The sequence below is a fragment of the Eucyclogobius newberryi genome, unplaced genomic scaffold (assembly GCF_026437365.1).
Source record: "Eucyclogobius newberryi isolate DKJ021-1_F unplaced genomic scaffold, fEucNew1.0.hap1 SCAF_1, whole genome shotgun sequence".
Lineage (NCBI taxonomy): Eukaryota > Metazoa > Chordata > Actinopteri > Gobiiformes > Gobiidae > Eucyclogobius > Eucyclogobius newberryi.
This window is the reverse complement of record NW_027315723.1, coordinates 1,828,913-1,843,395: the sequence shown is the minus strand read 5'-3', so window position 1 is coordinate 1,843,395 and position 14,483 is coordinate 1,828,913. Positions and strand designations below refer to the sequence as shown.

At 52.9% G+C, this 14,483-nt stretch overlaps 1 protein-coding gene and 1 long non-coding RNA gene across 2 annotated transcripts in view; one reads left to right on the top strand and one right to left on the bottom strand.

Moving 5' to 3' along the window:
- The window catches only part of LOC140356021 (uncharacterized), a 355,422-nt gene that overhangs the window by 54,541 nt on the left and 286,398 nt on the right, over positions 1 to 14,483 (top strand). The gene's annotated exons all lie outside the window — the stretch shown is intronic.
- The window catches only part of ift172 (intraflagellar transport 172), a 44,421-nt gene that overhangs the window by 29,065 nt on the left and 873 nt on the right, over positions 1 to 14,483 (bottom strand). The window contains exons 2-20 of the mRNA XM_072462686.1: positions 14,130 to 14,273; positions 12,066 to 12,178; positions 11,092 to 11,131; positions 10,697 to 10,762; positions 10,372 to 10,451; positions 10,197 to 10,284; positions 8,604 to 8,818; positions 7,338 to 7,461; positions 6,793 to 6,888; positions 6,544 to 6,705; positions 5,665 to 5,718; positions 5,167 to 5,270; positions 4,908 to 4,993; positions 4,699 to 4,811; positions 4,179 to 4,346; positions 3,241 to 3,377; positions 2,267 to 2,374; positions 1,602 to 1,686; positions 332 to 424 (exon numbers count right to left, since the gene is read on the bottom strand). Coding sequence (XP_072318787.1) covers positions 332 to 424; positions 1,602 to 1,686; positions 2,267 to 2,374; positions 3,241 to 3,377; positions 4,179 to 4,346; positions 4,699 to 4,811; positions 4,908 to 4,993; positions 5,167 to 5,270; positions 5,665 to 5,718; positions 6,544 to 6,705; positions 6,793 to 6,888; positions 7,338 to 7,461; positions 8,604 to 8,818; positions 10,197 to 10,284; positions 10,372 to 10,451; positions 10,697 to 10,762; positions 11,092 to 11,131; positions 12,066 to 12,178; positions 14,130 to 14,273 — 2,076 coding nt within the window. The remainder of the gene's footprint in view (positions 1 to 331; positions 425 to 1,601; positions 1,687 to 2,266; positions 2,375 to 3,240; positions 3,378 to 4,178; positions 4,347 to 4,698; positions 4,812 to 4,907; positions 4,994 to 5,166; positions 5,271 to 5,664; positions 5,719 to 6,543; positions 6,706 to 6,792; positions 6,889 to 7,337; positions 7,462 to 8,603; positions 8,819 to 10,196; positions 10,285 to 10,371; positions 10,452 to 10,696; positions 10,763 to 11,091; positions 11,132 to 12,065; positions 12,179 to 14,129; positions 14,274 to 14,483) is intronic.

Genomic DNA, 14,483 nt, shown 5'->3' with positions numbered 1-14,483 from the left:
AGAACCATCTGCTCCACCTAGAACTACCTGCTCCACCTAGAACTACCTGCCCCACCTAGAACCATCTGCTCCACCTAGAACTACCTGCTCCACCTAGAACTACCCGCTCCACCTAGAACTACCTGCTCCACCTAGAACTACCCGCTCCACCTAGAACTACCTGCTCCACCTAGAACCATCTGCTCCACCTAGAACTACCTGCTCCACCTAGAACTACCTGCTCCACCTAGAACTACCCGCTCCACCTAGAACTACCTGCTCCACCTAGAACTACCCGCTCCACCTAGAACCATCTGCTCCACCTAGAACTACCTGCTCCACCTAGAACTACCTGCTCCACGTAGAACCGCTCGGCCAGCTTGAAGTTCTTGTCCAGAGTGGCCATTTTGGCCTGGACCTGGTAAAAGGAGGTCCCGTCTGCTCCCTGCAACACACACACGCTCAGAACCGCACGCTCAGAACCGCACGCTCAGGACCGCACGTTCAGGACCGCACGCTCAGGACCGCACGTTCAGGACCGCACGCTCAGGACCGCACGTTCAGGACCGCACAATGTAGAATCAGAAAAACAGAAGTATTGATCTGGATTAAAGTTTAGCTCTTATTTCAAGTTCATCATATTTTAGATGATTCACATTTTCACACGAGGATCAAACATCTGAGATTTTAAAACATTTTTCATCACAAAGACGTTACATTAATTAGTTACATTATTTGAGCCTTTATTAGAGCCTGACCATCGTTATGACCATCGACATGACCATCGTCATGACCATCGACTTGACCATCGACATGGCCATCGTCATGACCATCGTCATGACCATCGTCATGGCCATCGTCATGACCATCGACTTGACCATCGACATGACCATCGTCATGACCATCGACTTGACCATCGACATGGCCATCGTCATGACCATCGACATGGCCATCGTCATGACCATCGTCATGACCATCGTCATGGCCATCGTCATGACCATCGTCATGACCATCGACATGACCATCGTCATGACCATCGTCATGACCATCGACTTGACCATCGTCATGACCATCGTCATGACCATCGACTTGACCATCGACATGGCCATCGTCATGGCCATCGTCATGGCCATCGTCATGACCATCGTCATGACCATCGACATGGCCATCGTCATGACCATCGTCATGACCATCGTCATGGCCATCGTCATGACCATCGTCATGACCATCGACTTGGCCATCGACATGACCATCGTCATGACCATCGACTTGACCATCGACATGGCCATCGTCATGGCCATCGTCATGGCCATCGTCATGACCATCGACATGGCCATCGACATGGCCATCGTCATGACCATCGACATGGCCATCGACATGGCCATCGTCATGACCATCGTCATGACCATCGACATGGCCATCGACATGGCCATCGTCATGACCATCGTCATGACCATTGACTTGACCATTGACTTGACCATCGACATGACAATCGTCATGGCCATCGTCATGACCATCGTCATGACCATTGACTTGACCATCGACATGACAATCGTCATGGCCATCGTCATGGCCATCGTCATGACCATGGACGTGACCATCGACATACAAATGACCCTCACCGTCTCCGTCTCCACTTTGTCTGCGATTTGGTTGATTTGGTGCAGAAATCGAAGTGTGGAGACGTCTCCCAGAGCGGCGAGACACCTGCCACGGCAACGAAGAGACGTTTAACCACTTCATCTGTCACTCATGAACCAACACGAGTTTAATTCTGTTCAATAAATGTTTAAACCTGGATTTTTACAGGTGAAGGGTCGTTTGGACCACATGATGGAGGCATTTCACCCCTCCTCCCCCCTCCCCCCTCCGCGCCTCCTCCTCCCTCCCCTCACCTCTCGGACACGTGCAGTTGCCGCGCCTCCTCCCTCCCCTCCGCGCCTCCTCCTCCCTCCCCTCACCTCTCGGACACGTGCAGTTCCCGCGCCTCCCCCCTCCGCGCCTCCTCCTCCCTCGCCTCACCTCTCGGACACGTGCAGTTCCCGCGCCTCCTCCCTCCCCTCCGCGCCTCCTCCTCCCTCCCCTCACCTCTCGGACACGTGCAGTTCCCGCGCCTCCTCCCTCCCCTCCGCGCCTCCTCCTCCCTCCCCTCACCTCTCGGACACGTGCAGTTCCCGCGCCTCCTCCCTCCCCTCCGCGCCTCCTCCTCCCTCCCCTCACCTCTCGGACACGTGCAGTTCCCGCGCCTCCTCCCTCCCCTCCGCGCCTCCTCCTCCCTCCCCCTCACCTCTCGGACACGTGCAGTTGCCGCGCCTCCACAGAGAGCCTGCTCAGTGTTTTCCACATGGCCTCGGTTTCCGTCGACATCTCCAGCGTCTCCAGGAACGCCGTCGCTCTGAAACACACGCGGCGGTTAAAGATGGCTGCCATGGCATCAAGCTCCGGGGCAGGTCTGTGGAGAGGCCACTCGGGTCGCAGTGACAACGTGAGTTCACAAGGGATTTTTGAGTATCATAATGCTGTACTGTGGAATATTCTGGCCAAAGCAAGTTACAGTTTATCTCTGTTAAACCTGAACAAACTTAAAGGAGACAGATTCTGTAGAATGAGCTTTTAACCTGGAGTCAGTGTTTGCACCTACCCCCTAGCCCCGCCCACATCCCTGTACTTAGTTGTGATGTTTTGGAAAACCCGGGTCAAACACAGACGTGAAGCGGGTCAAACACAGACATGAAGCGGGTCAAACACAGACATGACCCGGGTCAAACACAGACGTGAAGCGGGTCAAACACAGACGTGAAGCGGGTCAAACACAGACATGACCCGGGTCAAACACAGACGTGAAGCGGGTCAAACACAGACGTGAAGCGGGTCAAACACAGACGTGAAGCGGGTCAAACACAGACGTGAAGCGGGTCAAACACAGACGTGAAGCGGGTCAAACACAGACGTGAAGCGGGTCAAACACAGACATGACCCGGGTCAAACACAGACATGACCCGGGTCAAACACAGACATGAAGCGGGTCAAACACAGACATGAAGCGGGTCAAACACAGACATGAAGCGGGTCAAACACAGACATGAAGCGGGTCAAACACAGACGTGACCCGGGTCAAACACAGACATGACCGGGGTCAAACACAGACATGAAGCGGGTCAAACACAGACATGAAGCGGGTCAAATACAGACATGAAGCGGGTCAAACACAGACATCACCCGGGTCAAACACAGACGTGACCCGGGTCACGCTGGTCTCACCGGTCATAGTCTCCGTCGTCGATGGCGGTGCCGAACTCGATGAGCCCTTCGTCCAGAGTGTAAGTGACGGTGTTCAGCCCCTCAGAGACCATCACGTTTGTTTTCCCGTCCACTCGCTCCAGAGCCACCACGTCCCCCTGAAGAAAAGACCCTTTAATAACTCCAGAGCCACCACGTCCCCCTGAAGAAATGACCCTTTAATAACTCCAGAGCCACCACGTCCCCCTGAAGAAATGACCCTTTAATAACTCCAGAGCCACCACTTCCCCCTGAAGAAAAGACCCTTTAATAACTCCAGAGCCACCACGTCCCCCTGAAGAAAAGACCCTTTAATAACTCCAGAGCCACCACGTCCCCCTGAAGAAAAGACCCTTTAATAACTCCAGAGCCACCACGTCCCCCTGAAGAAAAGACCCTTTAATAACTCCAGAGCCACCACGTCCCCCTGAAGAAATGACCCTTTAATAACTCCAGAGCCACCACGTCCCCCTGAAGAAATGACCCTTTAATAACTCCAGAGCCACCACGTCCCCCTGAAGAAAAGACCCTTTAATAACTCCAGAGCCACCAGTAGTGGGTGCAGTACCTTGATGGGGACCATGGTGGCGCTCTCAGTAGTGGGTGCAGTACCTTGATGGGGACCATGGTGGCGCTCTCAGTAGTGGGTGCAGTACCTTGATGGGGACCATGGTGGCGCTCTCAGTAGTGGGTGCAGTACCTTGATGGGGACTATGGTGGCGCTCTCAGTAGTGGGCGCAGTACCTTGATGGGGACCATGGTGGCGCTCTCAGTAGTGGGCGCAGTACCTTGATGGGGACCATGGTGGCGCTCTCAGTAGTGGGTGCAGTACCTTGATGGGGACCATGGTGGCGCTCTCAGTAGTGGGTGCAGTACCTTGATGGGGACTATGGTGGCGCTCTCAGTAGTGGGTGCAGTACCTTGATGGGGACCATGGTGGCGCTCTCGGGGCTGTCGATGCTGTACCACACACACAGGTTTCCTCTGTTCTGGGCCACGACCACGTCACTGCCCGGGACCCACTGGACGAACGAGCAGAAGCCCAGAAGAGTGCACTTCAGAGCGGACGCCAGGTCGAACAAGTGCAGCTGGAAGAGAACCAGAGCTGAACCAGGACCAGGACCAGGACCAGGACCAGGACCAGGACCAGGACCAGGACCAGGACCAGGACCAGGACCAGGACCTCCATCACATTAAAGCTTGTTCATGTTCAGGTCCTGCTTTGTCGTGGAGGAGGCCTTGGTTTGTCTCCACGTCTAATATTATGGAGATGTGGTCAAATTATGGGCACATTATGGTCATATTATGGGCACATTATGAGCATATTATGAGCATATTATGAGCATATTATGAGCATATTATGGGCTGTAATCTACAGGTGTCAGTGTGTGCCCTCTGCTTTTAGTCAGTCTATGTTGGTGTGTTCCACAGTATTTTTACCCTGAGCTTCTTGTCCCTGAAGAGCAGTTTCCTCCCCGTCTCGTTCAGCTCTAACCAGTCGATCTTTGAGTCGTGGCTGATGGTTCCCAGAGTGAAGCCTCCGCTCAGGTCCACTGTGAAGACACACGTGAAGCTCAAACCAACAGACGCAAGAGAAGGCATGGAAACATTTATAGTTCGAGTGGCTTCAGTGTCGTGTGTTTTCTGACCGATGGAGATGGTCTTCAGGTCGATGAGATAGGCCAGTTTCTTGTTGTCCTCGGCTCCTTTCAGCTTCCTCTCGTTCAGACAAACGCTGCACACACACAAACGAACCTGAGGAGCCTGAACCCGAGGAGCCTGAACCCGAGGAGCCTGAACCCGAGGAGCCTGAACCCGAGGAGCCTGAACCCGGGGAGCCTGAACCTGAGGAGCCTGAACCCGAGGAGCCTGAACCTGAGGAGTTGGAGGAGTTGGAGGAGGTCGTACCTGATGAGGTGAGGGTTCATGAACTCGGTCCGGACTGAACCCAGGATCTCGTTGTTGTTGTACTCGACCAGACTCAGCTCTCCAGCGTTAAAGATCATACACACCTGAAACAAAAGAGTCACGTTCATGAGAAGCTCTTCAGATGGTTTGACCTGAAACTAAAGAGTCACGTTCATGAGAAGCTCTTCAGATGGTTTGACCTGAAACTAAAGAGTCACGTTCATGAGAAGCTCTTCAGATGGTTTGACCTGAAACCTTTGGCTCGTCACATAAACTGAGTCTTTGATTCATTCAAGTCGACCTTGGGCAACGTGACCTTTGCCAGATCCAAGCGTTCATTGTTCAGATATAAAAGTATCACTTTTATTTTACATTTATTAATCACAATTATTGACACGGGACAAAACAGTGATTATCGGTTTTATCAAATGTATTTTATTTATTAAGAAGTTTGAAAAGGTCAATTCTGCCTCATATTTTCGTGCTCGTGTCACTCACCGACTCGTTCTCAAAGAAGAACTTTTCGTTTCCTCCTGAGCCGGGCCACGGCACCTGCCAAAGAAACACACACTGAGCCAAAGAAGCAGTGCGGGTGCGTGCGGGTGCAGTGCGGGTGCGTGCGGGTGGCGTGCGGGTGGCGTGCGGGTGGCGTGCGGGTGGCGTGCGGGTGCAGTGCGGGTGCGTGCAGTGCGGGTGCGTGCAGTGCGGGTGTGTGCGGGTGCAGTGCGGGTGCAGTGCGGGTGCAGTGCGGGTGCGTGCAGTGCGGGTGTGTGCGGGTGTGTGCGGGTGCAGTGCGGGTGCAGTGCGGGTGCGTGCGGATGCAGTGCGGGTGCAGTGCGGGTGTGTGCGGGTGCAGTGCGGATGCAGTGCGGGTGCGTGCAGTGCGGGTGTGTGCGGGTGCAGTGCGGGTGCAGTGCGGGTGCGTGCGGGTGCAGTGCGGGTGCGTGCAGTGCGGGTGCAGTGCGGGTGCAGTGCGGGTGCAGTGCGGGTGCGTGCGGGTGCGTGCGGGTGGCGTGCGGGTGCAGTGCGGGTGCGTGCAGTTCGGGTGTGTGCGGGTGCAGTGCGGGTGCAGTGCGGGTGTGTGCGGGTGCAGTGCGGGTGCGTGCAGTGCGGGTGTGTGCGGGTGCAGTGCGGGTGCAGTGCGGGTGCAGTGCGGGTGCAGTGCGGGTGCAGTGCGGGTGCGTGCAGTGCGGGTGTGTGCGGGTGTGTGCGGGTGCAGTGCGGGTGCAGTGCGGGTGCAGTACGGGTGCAGTGCGGGTGCAGTGCGGGTGCGTGCAGGTGCAGTACGGGTGTGTGCAGTGCGGGTGTGTGCGGGTACAGTGCGGGTGCAGTGCGGGTGTGTGCGGGTGCAGTGCGGATGCAGTGCGGGTGCTGCACCTCGCTCAGCTTGTTGCTCAGCAGATCTCCCAGCAGCAGCGTGTCTGACGTGTGAGCCACCAAATATCGGTCTCTGCCCAGGATCTTCACTTCCTCGATCTCGTAGCCGTAATACGACTTCAGAATGACACGCGTCCCGGTCGACAGGTTCCTCACCACCACCTGAAGGGGGCGTCAGAGTCACAGTTGCACACAAGTGCAGTGGCCACGCCCACAGAACATGCAGCGGGTCAAAGTGTTTGGACCAACCTGACTCGGGCCCACGTAGGTGATCTCAAACTTGTTTTTGTAGATGTTTCTCCTCAAACAGCAGTCGAACAGCTCCACCCCCCCACACAGAGTGCCCTGCACACACACACACACACACACACACACACACACACACATGACACACACACACATGACACACACACACATGACACACACACGACACACACACACATGACACACACACATGACACACACACACACACACACGACACACACACACATGACACACACACACACACATGACACACACACACACACACATGACACACACATAACACACACACACGCACACATAACACACACACACGCACACATGACACACACACACACATGACACACACACACATGACACACACACACACAACACACACATAACACACACACAACACACACACACACACACGACACACACATGACACATAACACACACGACACACACGCACACGCAGACGCACACACACAGACACAGACACACGTTAAGCTCTGACCCGGGCTGTGTGAGGTCAAAGTGCTTGTGTCCGTACAGCACAGAGTCTGGAGCCGTCCCTCTTCCAGGCCAGGCTGCTGATGCTGTACAGGTTCGGGATTTCTTTGGGTTTGGCCTCGTCCCAAACGCCTCTGCGCGGAGCCCAGTTAAACACACGCAGTCTGCAAAGCACAGGACCCTGTTAGTGTGAGTGCTGCAGTCTGCAAAGCACAGAACCCTGTTAGTGTGAGTGCTGCAGTCTGCAAAGCACAGGACCCTGTTAGTGTGAGTGCTGCAGTCTGCAAAGCACAGAACCCTGTTAGTGTGAGTGCTGCAGTCTGCAAAGCACAGGACCCTGTTAGTGTGAGTGCTGCAGTCTCCTGTTAAAGGGCGTCTCCTGTTAAAGGGCGTGTCTTGTTGAAGGGCGTGTCTTGTTGAAGGGCGGGTCTTGTTGAAGGGCGGGTCTTGTTGAAGGGCGGGTCTTGTTGAAGGGCGGGTCTTGTTGAAGGGCGGGTCTTGTTAAAGGGCGTGTCTTGTTAAAGGGCTAAGTCTTGTTAAAGGGCGTGTCTTTTAGAAGGGCGTGTCTTTTAGAAGGGTGTGTCTTTTAGAAGGGTGTGTCTTTTAGAAGGGCGCGTCTTGTTAAAGGGCGTGTCTTGTTGAAGGGCGTGTCTTGTTGAAGGGCGTGTCTTGTTGAAGGGCGTGTCTTTTAGAAGGGCGTGTCTTTTAGAAGGGCGTGTCTTTTAGAAGGGCGCGTCTTGTTACAGGGCGCGTCTTGTTACAGGGCGCGTCTTGTTACAGGGCGCGTCTTGTTACAGGGCGCGTCTTGTTACAGGGCGTGTCTTGTGTCTTGTTGAAGGGCGTGTCTTGTTGAAGGGCATGTCTTTTAGAAGGGCGCGTCTTGTTACAGGGCGCGTCTTGTTACAGGGCGCGTCTTGTTACAGGGCGCGTCTTGTTACAGGGCGCGTCTTGTTACAGGGCGCGTCTTGTTAAAGGGTGCGTCTTGTTAAAGGGCGCGTCTTGTTAAAGGGCGCATCTTGTTAAAGGGCGCGTCTTGTTAAAGGGCGCGTCTTGTTAAAGGGCGTCTCCTGTTAAAGGGCGTGTCTTGTTTAAAGGGCGTGTCTTTTAGAAGGGCGTGTCTTGTTACAGGGCGTGTCTTGTTACAGGGCATGTCTTTTAGAAGGGCGTGTCTTGTTACAGGGCGTGTCTTGTTAAAGGGCATGTCTTGTTAAAGGGCATGTCTTGTTACAGGGCGTGTCTTGTTAAAGGGCGTGTCTTTTAGAAGGGCGTGTCTTGTTACAGGGCGTGTCTTGTTGAAGGGCGTGACCTGTCGTAGCTGCCGAACACTGCGCTCTGACCGCTCGGGCTGGACGCGGCGGTGGTGAACTCCCTCTCGCTCGGGTCGCGGCTGTGGTCAAAGGTCTGCAGGACGTGACCCTCTCGACCGTACGCCACGATGCGCCGGTCACAGCCGCCGACCAGGACGCTGTTCATGCCCCAGGCCAGAGCATACGGCGGGCACGGGTGCACCAGCAGCTTCCCCTGAGGACGGGGAGAGAGCAGGGGGGAGAGAGCAGAGGGACATACAGCAGAGAGGACGGGGAGAGAGCAGAGAGAACATACAGCAGAGAGAGAAGGGAGACATACAGCAGAGAGACATACAGCAGAGAGAGCAGGGAGACATACAGCAGAGAGGACGGGGAGAGAGCAGGGAGACATTTAAATCAACTGTGCACTGATTTTATCATTTTATCATATTCAGCTCTAAAAAATGAAGTTCACATAATTCAAGTTTTAGGAATAAAAAAAGCCCCAATAAAAACCTGTTTCCAATTGATTTTTTTCAAAAAGATTCAGGAAATTGGGTGTAAAAGAACGAGAGATGACATTTTATTTTTGTTTATTTCTTCGATTCATCTCATATTTGACTGTTCTTCTTACATTTCCTTCAAAAGTGGTTAGTCACTGGTCTTTTGTTCCTCCGCCCACACTGGTCTCTCATCCCTCCGCCCACACCGGTCTCTCATCCCTCCGCCCACACTGGTCTTTACTTCCTCCGCTCACACTGGTCTCTCATCCCTCCGCCCACACTGGTCTTTACTTCCTCTGCCCACACCGGTCTCTCATCGCTCCGACCACACTGGTCTTTAGTTCCTCCGCCCACACTGGTCTCTCATCCCTCCGCCCACACTGGTCTTTAGTTTCTCCACCCACACTGGTCTCTCATCCCTCCGCCCACACTGGTCTTTAGTTCCTCCACCCACACTGGTCTTTACTTCCTCCGCCCACACCGGTCTCTCATCGCTCCGACCACACTGGTCTTTAGTTCCTCCGCCCACACTGGTCTCTCATCCCTCCGCCCACACTGGTCTTTAGTTCCTCCACCCACACTGGTCTTTACTTCCTCCGCCCACACCGGTCTCTCATCGCTCCGACCACACTGGTCTTTAGTTCCTCCGCCCACACCAGTCTCTCGTCCTTCCACCCACACCGGTCTCTCATCCCTCCGCCCACACTGGTCTTTACTTCCTCCGCTCACACTGGTCTTTATTTCTTCCACCCACACCGGTCTCTCATCCCTCTGCCCACACTGGTCTTTAGTTCCTCCACCCACACTGGTCTTTACTTCCTCCGCCCACACCGGTCTCTCATCACTCCGCCCACACTGGTCTTTAGTTCTTCCCGCCCACACCAGTCTCTCGTCCCTCCACCCACACCGGTCTCTCATCCCTCTGCCCACACCGGTCTCTCGTTCCTCCACCCACACCGGTCTCTCGTTCCTCCGCCCACACCGGTCTCTCGTTCCTCCGCCCACACCGGTCTCTCGTTCCTCCGCCCACACCGGTCTTTAGTTCCTCCGCCCACATCGGTCTATCTCCGCCCACACCGGTCGTGTCATTTCCTCCGTTTGCGTTTTCACCTGCGACTCTCCCGATCCCTCGTCGTCAAAGAAATAGCGCACGACGGTCCCATCGGCGTGTCCCGACAGGATCCCTTTACCGGACACGCTGAACACACACACACACACACACACACGCGCGTTAGACGCCCGGACGTGACCTGACTCGTACGCTTCAGTCAGAGAAAGGCATTACTTGGGTGCGAGGGACACGACGCACGACTCCGTCCCGTAGAGCGTGGACGACTTGTTGGTTTGAGTGTTGGCCAAACGCACCTGGACAAAAAGAACATTAAAAAAATGTATAATTTACATCTAAATTACAACTCTTGACGCCAAATTTAAGTCAAACGCGTGAAGGTTTGTTTATTGAAGTAGCAGTAGTTTTACATATGCTTCAGTTCAGTCGTGGACAGATGTGTTAAAATGATGACTAAAGTGTAGTTGCTACGACGACACAATGTGGACAGTGACTCTTCTGGACGCTCTGTGTGAGTTGTCATGGCGATGTGTCTCTTCACCTTCCCGTCCACTAAACCGCACACGATGCTGTGATCAGCGGGCCACAGCAGGCGGGTCACGGCGCTCTGGAAAACAACAGAGGGTTTGGATCATCCAGACGGGAAAAGCACCGGGAACGCCACAGATCCGGCTCGTAACAAATAGAACACAGAATTTAACCCTTTATAACAAACACATGTATAATACTCCATAATCAGGCTTTTATTTAGTTACAAATGTATTTTAAAGTCTCAATGTTCAATCGTTTTGATTGACAGTTGAACATAAATAATGGTTAGTGACAGCCCCAAATAATAAAGCCATTATTATATTCCTTTTATATTTAAAATAATGTGTCTAAAGTAAAAGACATGTGACTCGCCGCTGCCCCCTTGTGTTTCACACTCGTACTTACGTTCTGAGCAAACTTGTTACAAATGGCCTTCTTATCGCCCCTGAAGAGAAAGAGAACATTTAAAGGGTGTAACATTAAAGGATCAGTGATGAATAAGATTAAAGGGTCCGTGATCATTAACATTAAAGGGTACGTGATGAATAAGATTAAAGGGTCCGAGATTATTAACATTAAAGGGCCGTGATGAAAAACATGAAAGGGCCGTGATGAATAAGATTAAAGTGTCTGTGATGATTAACATTAAAGGGCCGTGATGAATAAGATTAAAGGGCCCGTGATGAATAAGATTAAAGGGTCCGTGATGAATAACATTAAAGGGTTTGTGATGATTAACATTAAAGGGTCTGTGATGATTAACATTAAAGGGTCCGTGATGATTAACATTAAAGGGTCTGTGATGACGATGGACTGAAGTGTGTAACATTAAAGGGTCCGTGATGACGATGGACTGAAGTGTGTAACATTAAAGGGTCCATGATGACGATGGACTGAAGTGTGTAACATTAAAGGGTCCGTGATGACTATGGACTGAAGTGTGTAACATTAAAGGGTCCGTGATGACGATGGACTGAAGTGTGTAACATTAAAGGGTCCGTGATGACGATGGACTGAAGTGTGTAACATTAAAGGGTCCGTGATGACTATGGACTGAAGTGTGTAACATTAAAGGGTCCGTGATGACTATGGACTGAAGTGTGTAACATTAAAGGGTCCGTGATGACTATGGACTGAAGTGTGTAACATTAAAGGGTCCGTGATGACTATGGACTGAAGTGTGTAACATTAAAGGGTCCGTGATGACTATGGACTGAAGTGTGTAACATTAAAAGGTCCGTGATGACGATGGACTGAAGTGTGTAACATTAAAGGGTCCGTGATGACGATGGACTGAAGTGTGTAACATTAAAGGGTCCGTGATGACAATGGACTGAAGTGTGTAACATTAAAGGGTCCGTGATGACGATGGACTGTACCATTCTTCTCCGATCCTGTACACGAAGATGATGTTATCCGACTGAGCGATGGCGATTTTGGTCGAGTCCGGTGAAAACGCCATGTCGTTCACGGAGTAGCTCTGCTTCCCGAACTGAGGACGAGGAAAACGGGAGAGTCAACGGTTTTATCTTTGGATTTAGATTTTTAATAGTATATGTCTTCATTTAGTCTTTGGTTGTTGAGTCCTGATTTAGTCCTGGTTTAGGGTGCACTCACATTTACAAAAAAATTGGTTATTTGAGAAAATAATGTCGATGGGTTCACGTCTCGTTTACCTTGGGGTCGATGGGTTCACGTCTCGTTTACCTTGGGGTCGATGAGTTCACGTCTCTTTTACCTTGGGGTCGATGGGTTCACGTTTCGTTTACCTTGGGGTCGATGGGTTCACGTCTCTTTTACCTTGGGGTCGATGAGTTCACGTCTCTTTTACCTTGGGGTCGATGGGTTCACGTCTCTTTTACCTTGGGGTCGATGAGCTCACGTCTCGTTTACCTTGGGGTCGATGGGTTCACGTCTCGTTTACCTTGGGGTCGATGGGTTCACGTCTCGTTTACCTTGGGGTTGATGGGCTCACGTCTAGTTTACCTTGGGGTCGATGGGTTCACGTTTCGTTTACCTTGGGGTCGATGGGTTCACGTCTCTTTTACCTTGGGGTCGATGAGTTCACGTCTCTTTTACCTTGGGGTCGATGGGTTCACGTCTCTTTTACCTTGGGGTCGATGGGTTCACGTCTCGTTTACCTTGGGGTCGATGGGTTCACGTCTCGTTTACCTTGGGGTCGATGGGCTCACGTCTCTTTTACCTTGGGGTCGATGGGCTCACGTCTAGTTTACCTTGGGGTCGATGGGCTCACGTCTCGTTTACCTTGGGGTCGATGGGCTCACGTCTCGTTTACCTTGGGGTCGATGGGTTCACGTCTCGTTTACCTTGGGGTCGATGGGTTCACGTCTCGTTTACCTTGGGGTCGATGGGCTCACGTCTCGTTTACCTTGGGGTCGATGGGCTCACGTCTCGTTTACCTTGGGGTCGATGGGCTCACGTCTCGTTTACCTTGGGGTCGATGGGCTCACGTCTCGTTTACCTTGGGATCGATGGGTTCACGTCTCGTTTACCTTGGGGTCGATGGGTTCACGTCTCATTTACCTTGGGGTCGATGGGTTCACGTCTCGTTTACCTTGGGGTCGATGAGCTCACGTCTCGTTTACCTTGGGGTCGATGGGTTCACGTCTCGTTTACCTTGGGGTCGATGGGTTCACGTCTCGTTTACCTTGGGGTCGATGGGTTCACGTCTCGTTTACCTTGGGGTCGATGGGTTCACGTCTCGTTTACCTTGGGGTCGATGGGTTCACGTCTCGTTTACCTTGGGGTCGATGGGCTCACGTCTCGTTTACCTTGGGGTCGATGGGCTCACGTCTCGTTTACCTTGGGGTCGATGGGTTCACGTCTCGTTTACCTTGGGGTCGATGGGCTCACGTCTCGTTTACCTTGGGGTCGATGGGCTCACGTCTCGTTTACCTTGGGGTCGATGGACTCACGTCTCGTTTACCTTGGGGTCGATGGGCTCACGTCTCATTTACCTTGGGGTCGATGGGTTCACGTCTCGTTTACCTTGGGGTCGATGGGTTCACGTCTCATTTACCTTGGGGTCGATGGGTTCACGTCTCGTTTACCTTGGGGTCGATGGGCTCACGTCTCGTTTACCTTGGGGTCGATGGGTTCACGTCTCGTTTACCTTGGGGTCGATGGGTTCACGTCTCGTTTACCTTGGGGTCGATGGGCTCACGTCTCGTTTACCTTGGGGTCGATGGGCTCACGTCTCGTTTACCTTGGGGTCGATGGGTTCACGTCTCGTTTACCTTGGGGTCGATGGGTTCACGTCTCGTTTACCTTGGGGTCGATGGGCTCACGTCTCGTTTACCTTGGGGTCGATGGGCTCACGTCTCGTTTACCTTGGGGTCGATGGGTTCACGTCTCGTTTACCTTGGGGTCGATGGGCTCACGTCTCGTTTACCCTGGGGTCGATGGGCTCACGTCTCGTTTACCTTGGGGTCGATGGGTTTGGTGGAGAACTTGTCCCGGCGCTCTCCCTGCTCGTCGTACAGCAGCACCACTCGCTCCACGGTGCACACGGCGAAGCGTGTGTTGTTGGGAGACCAGGCCATGCAGGTGACTTTGGCCGCGCCCTCCTGCGACACAACACACACACAGACAAAACACACACAGACACAGAGAGACAGAGAGACACAGACACAGAGAGAGACACAGACACACGATTATTTTGTATTGTTTTCTGAATTGTACTCAAGGGCGGAATTACAAATATCCAATCCAATCCACTTTATTTATATAGCACGATTTATACAACCAGAGGGTTCCAAAGTGCTTCACAGCAGGTA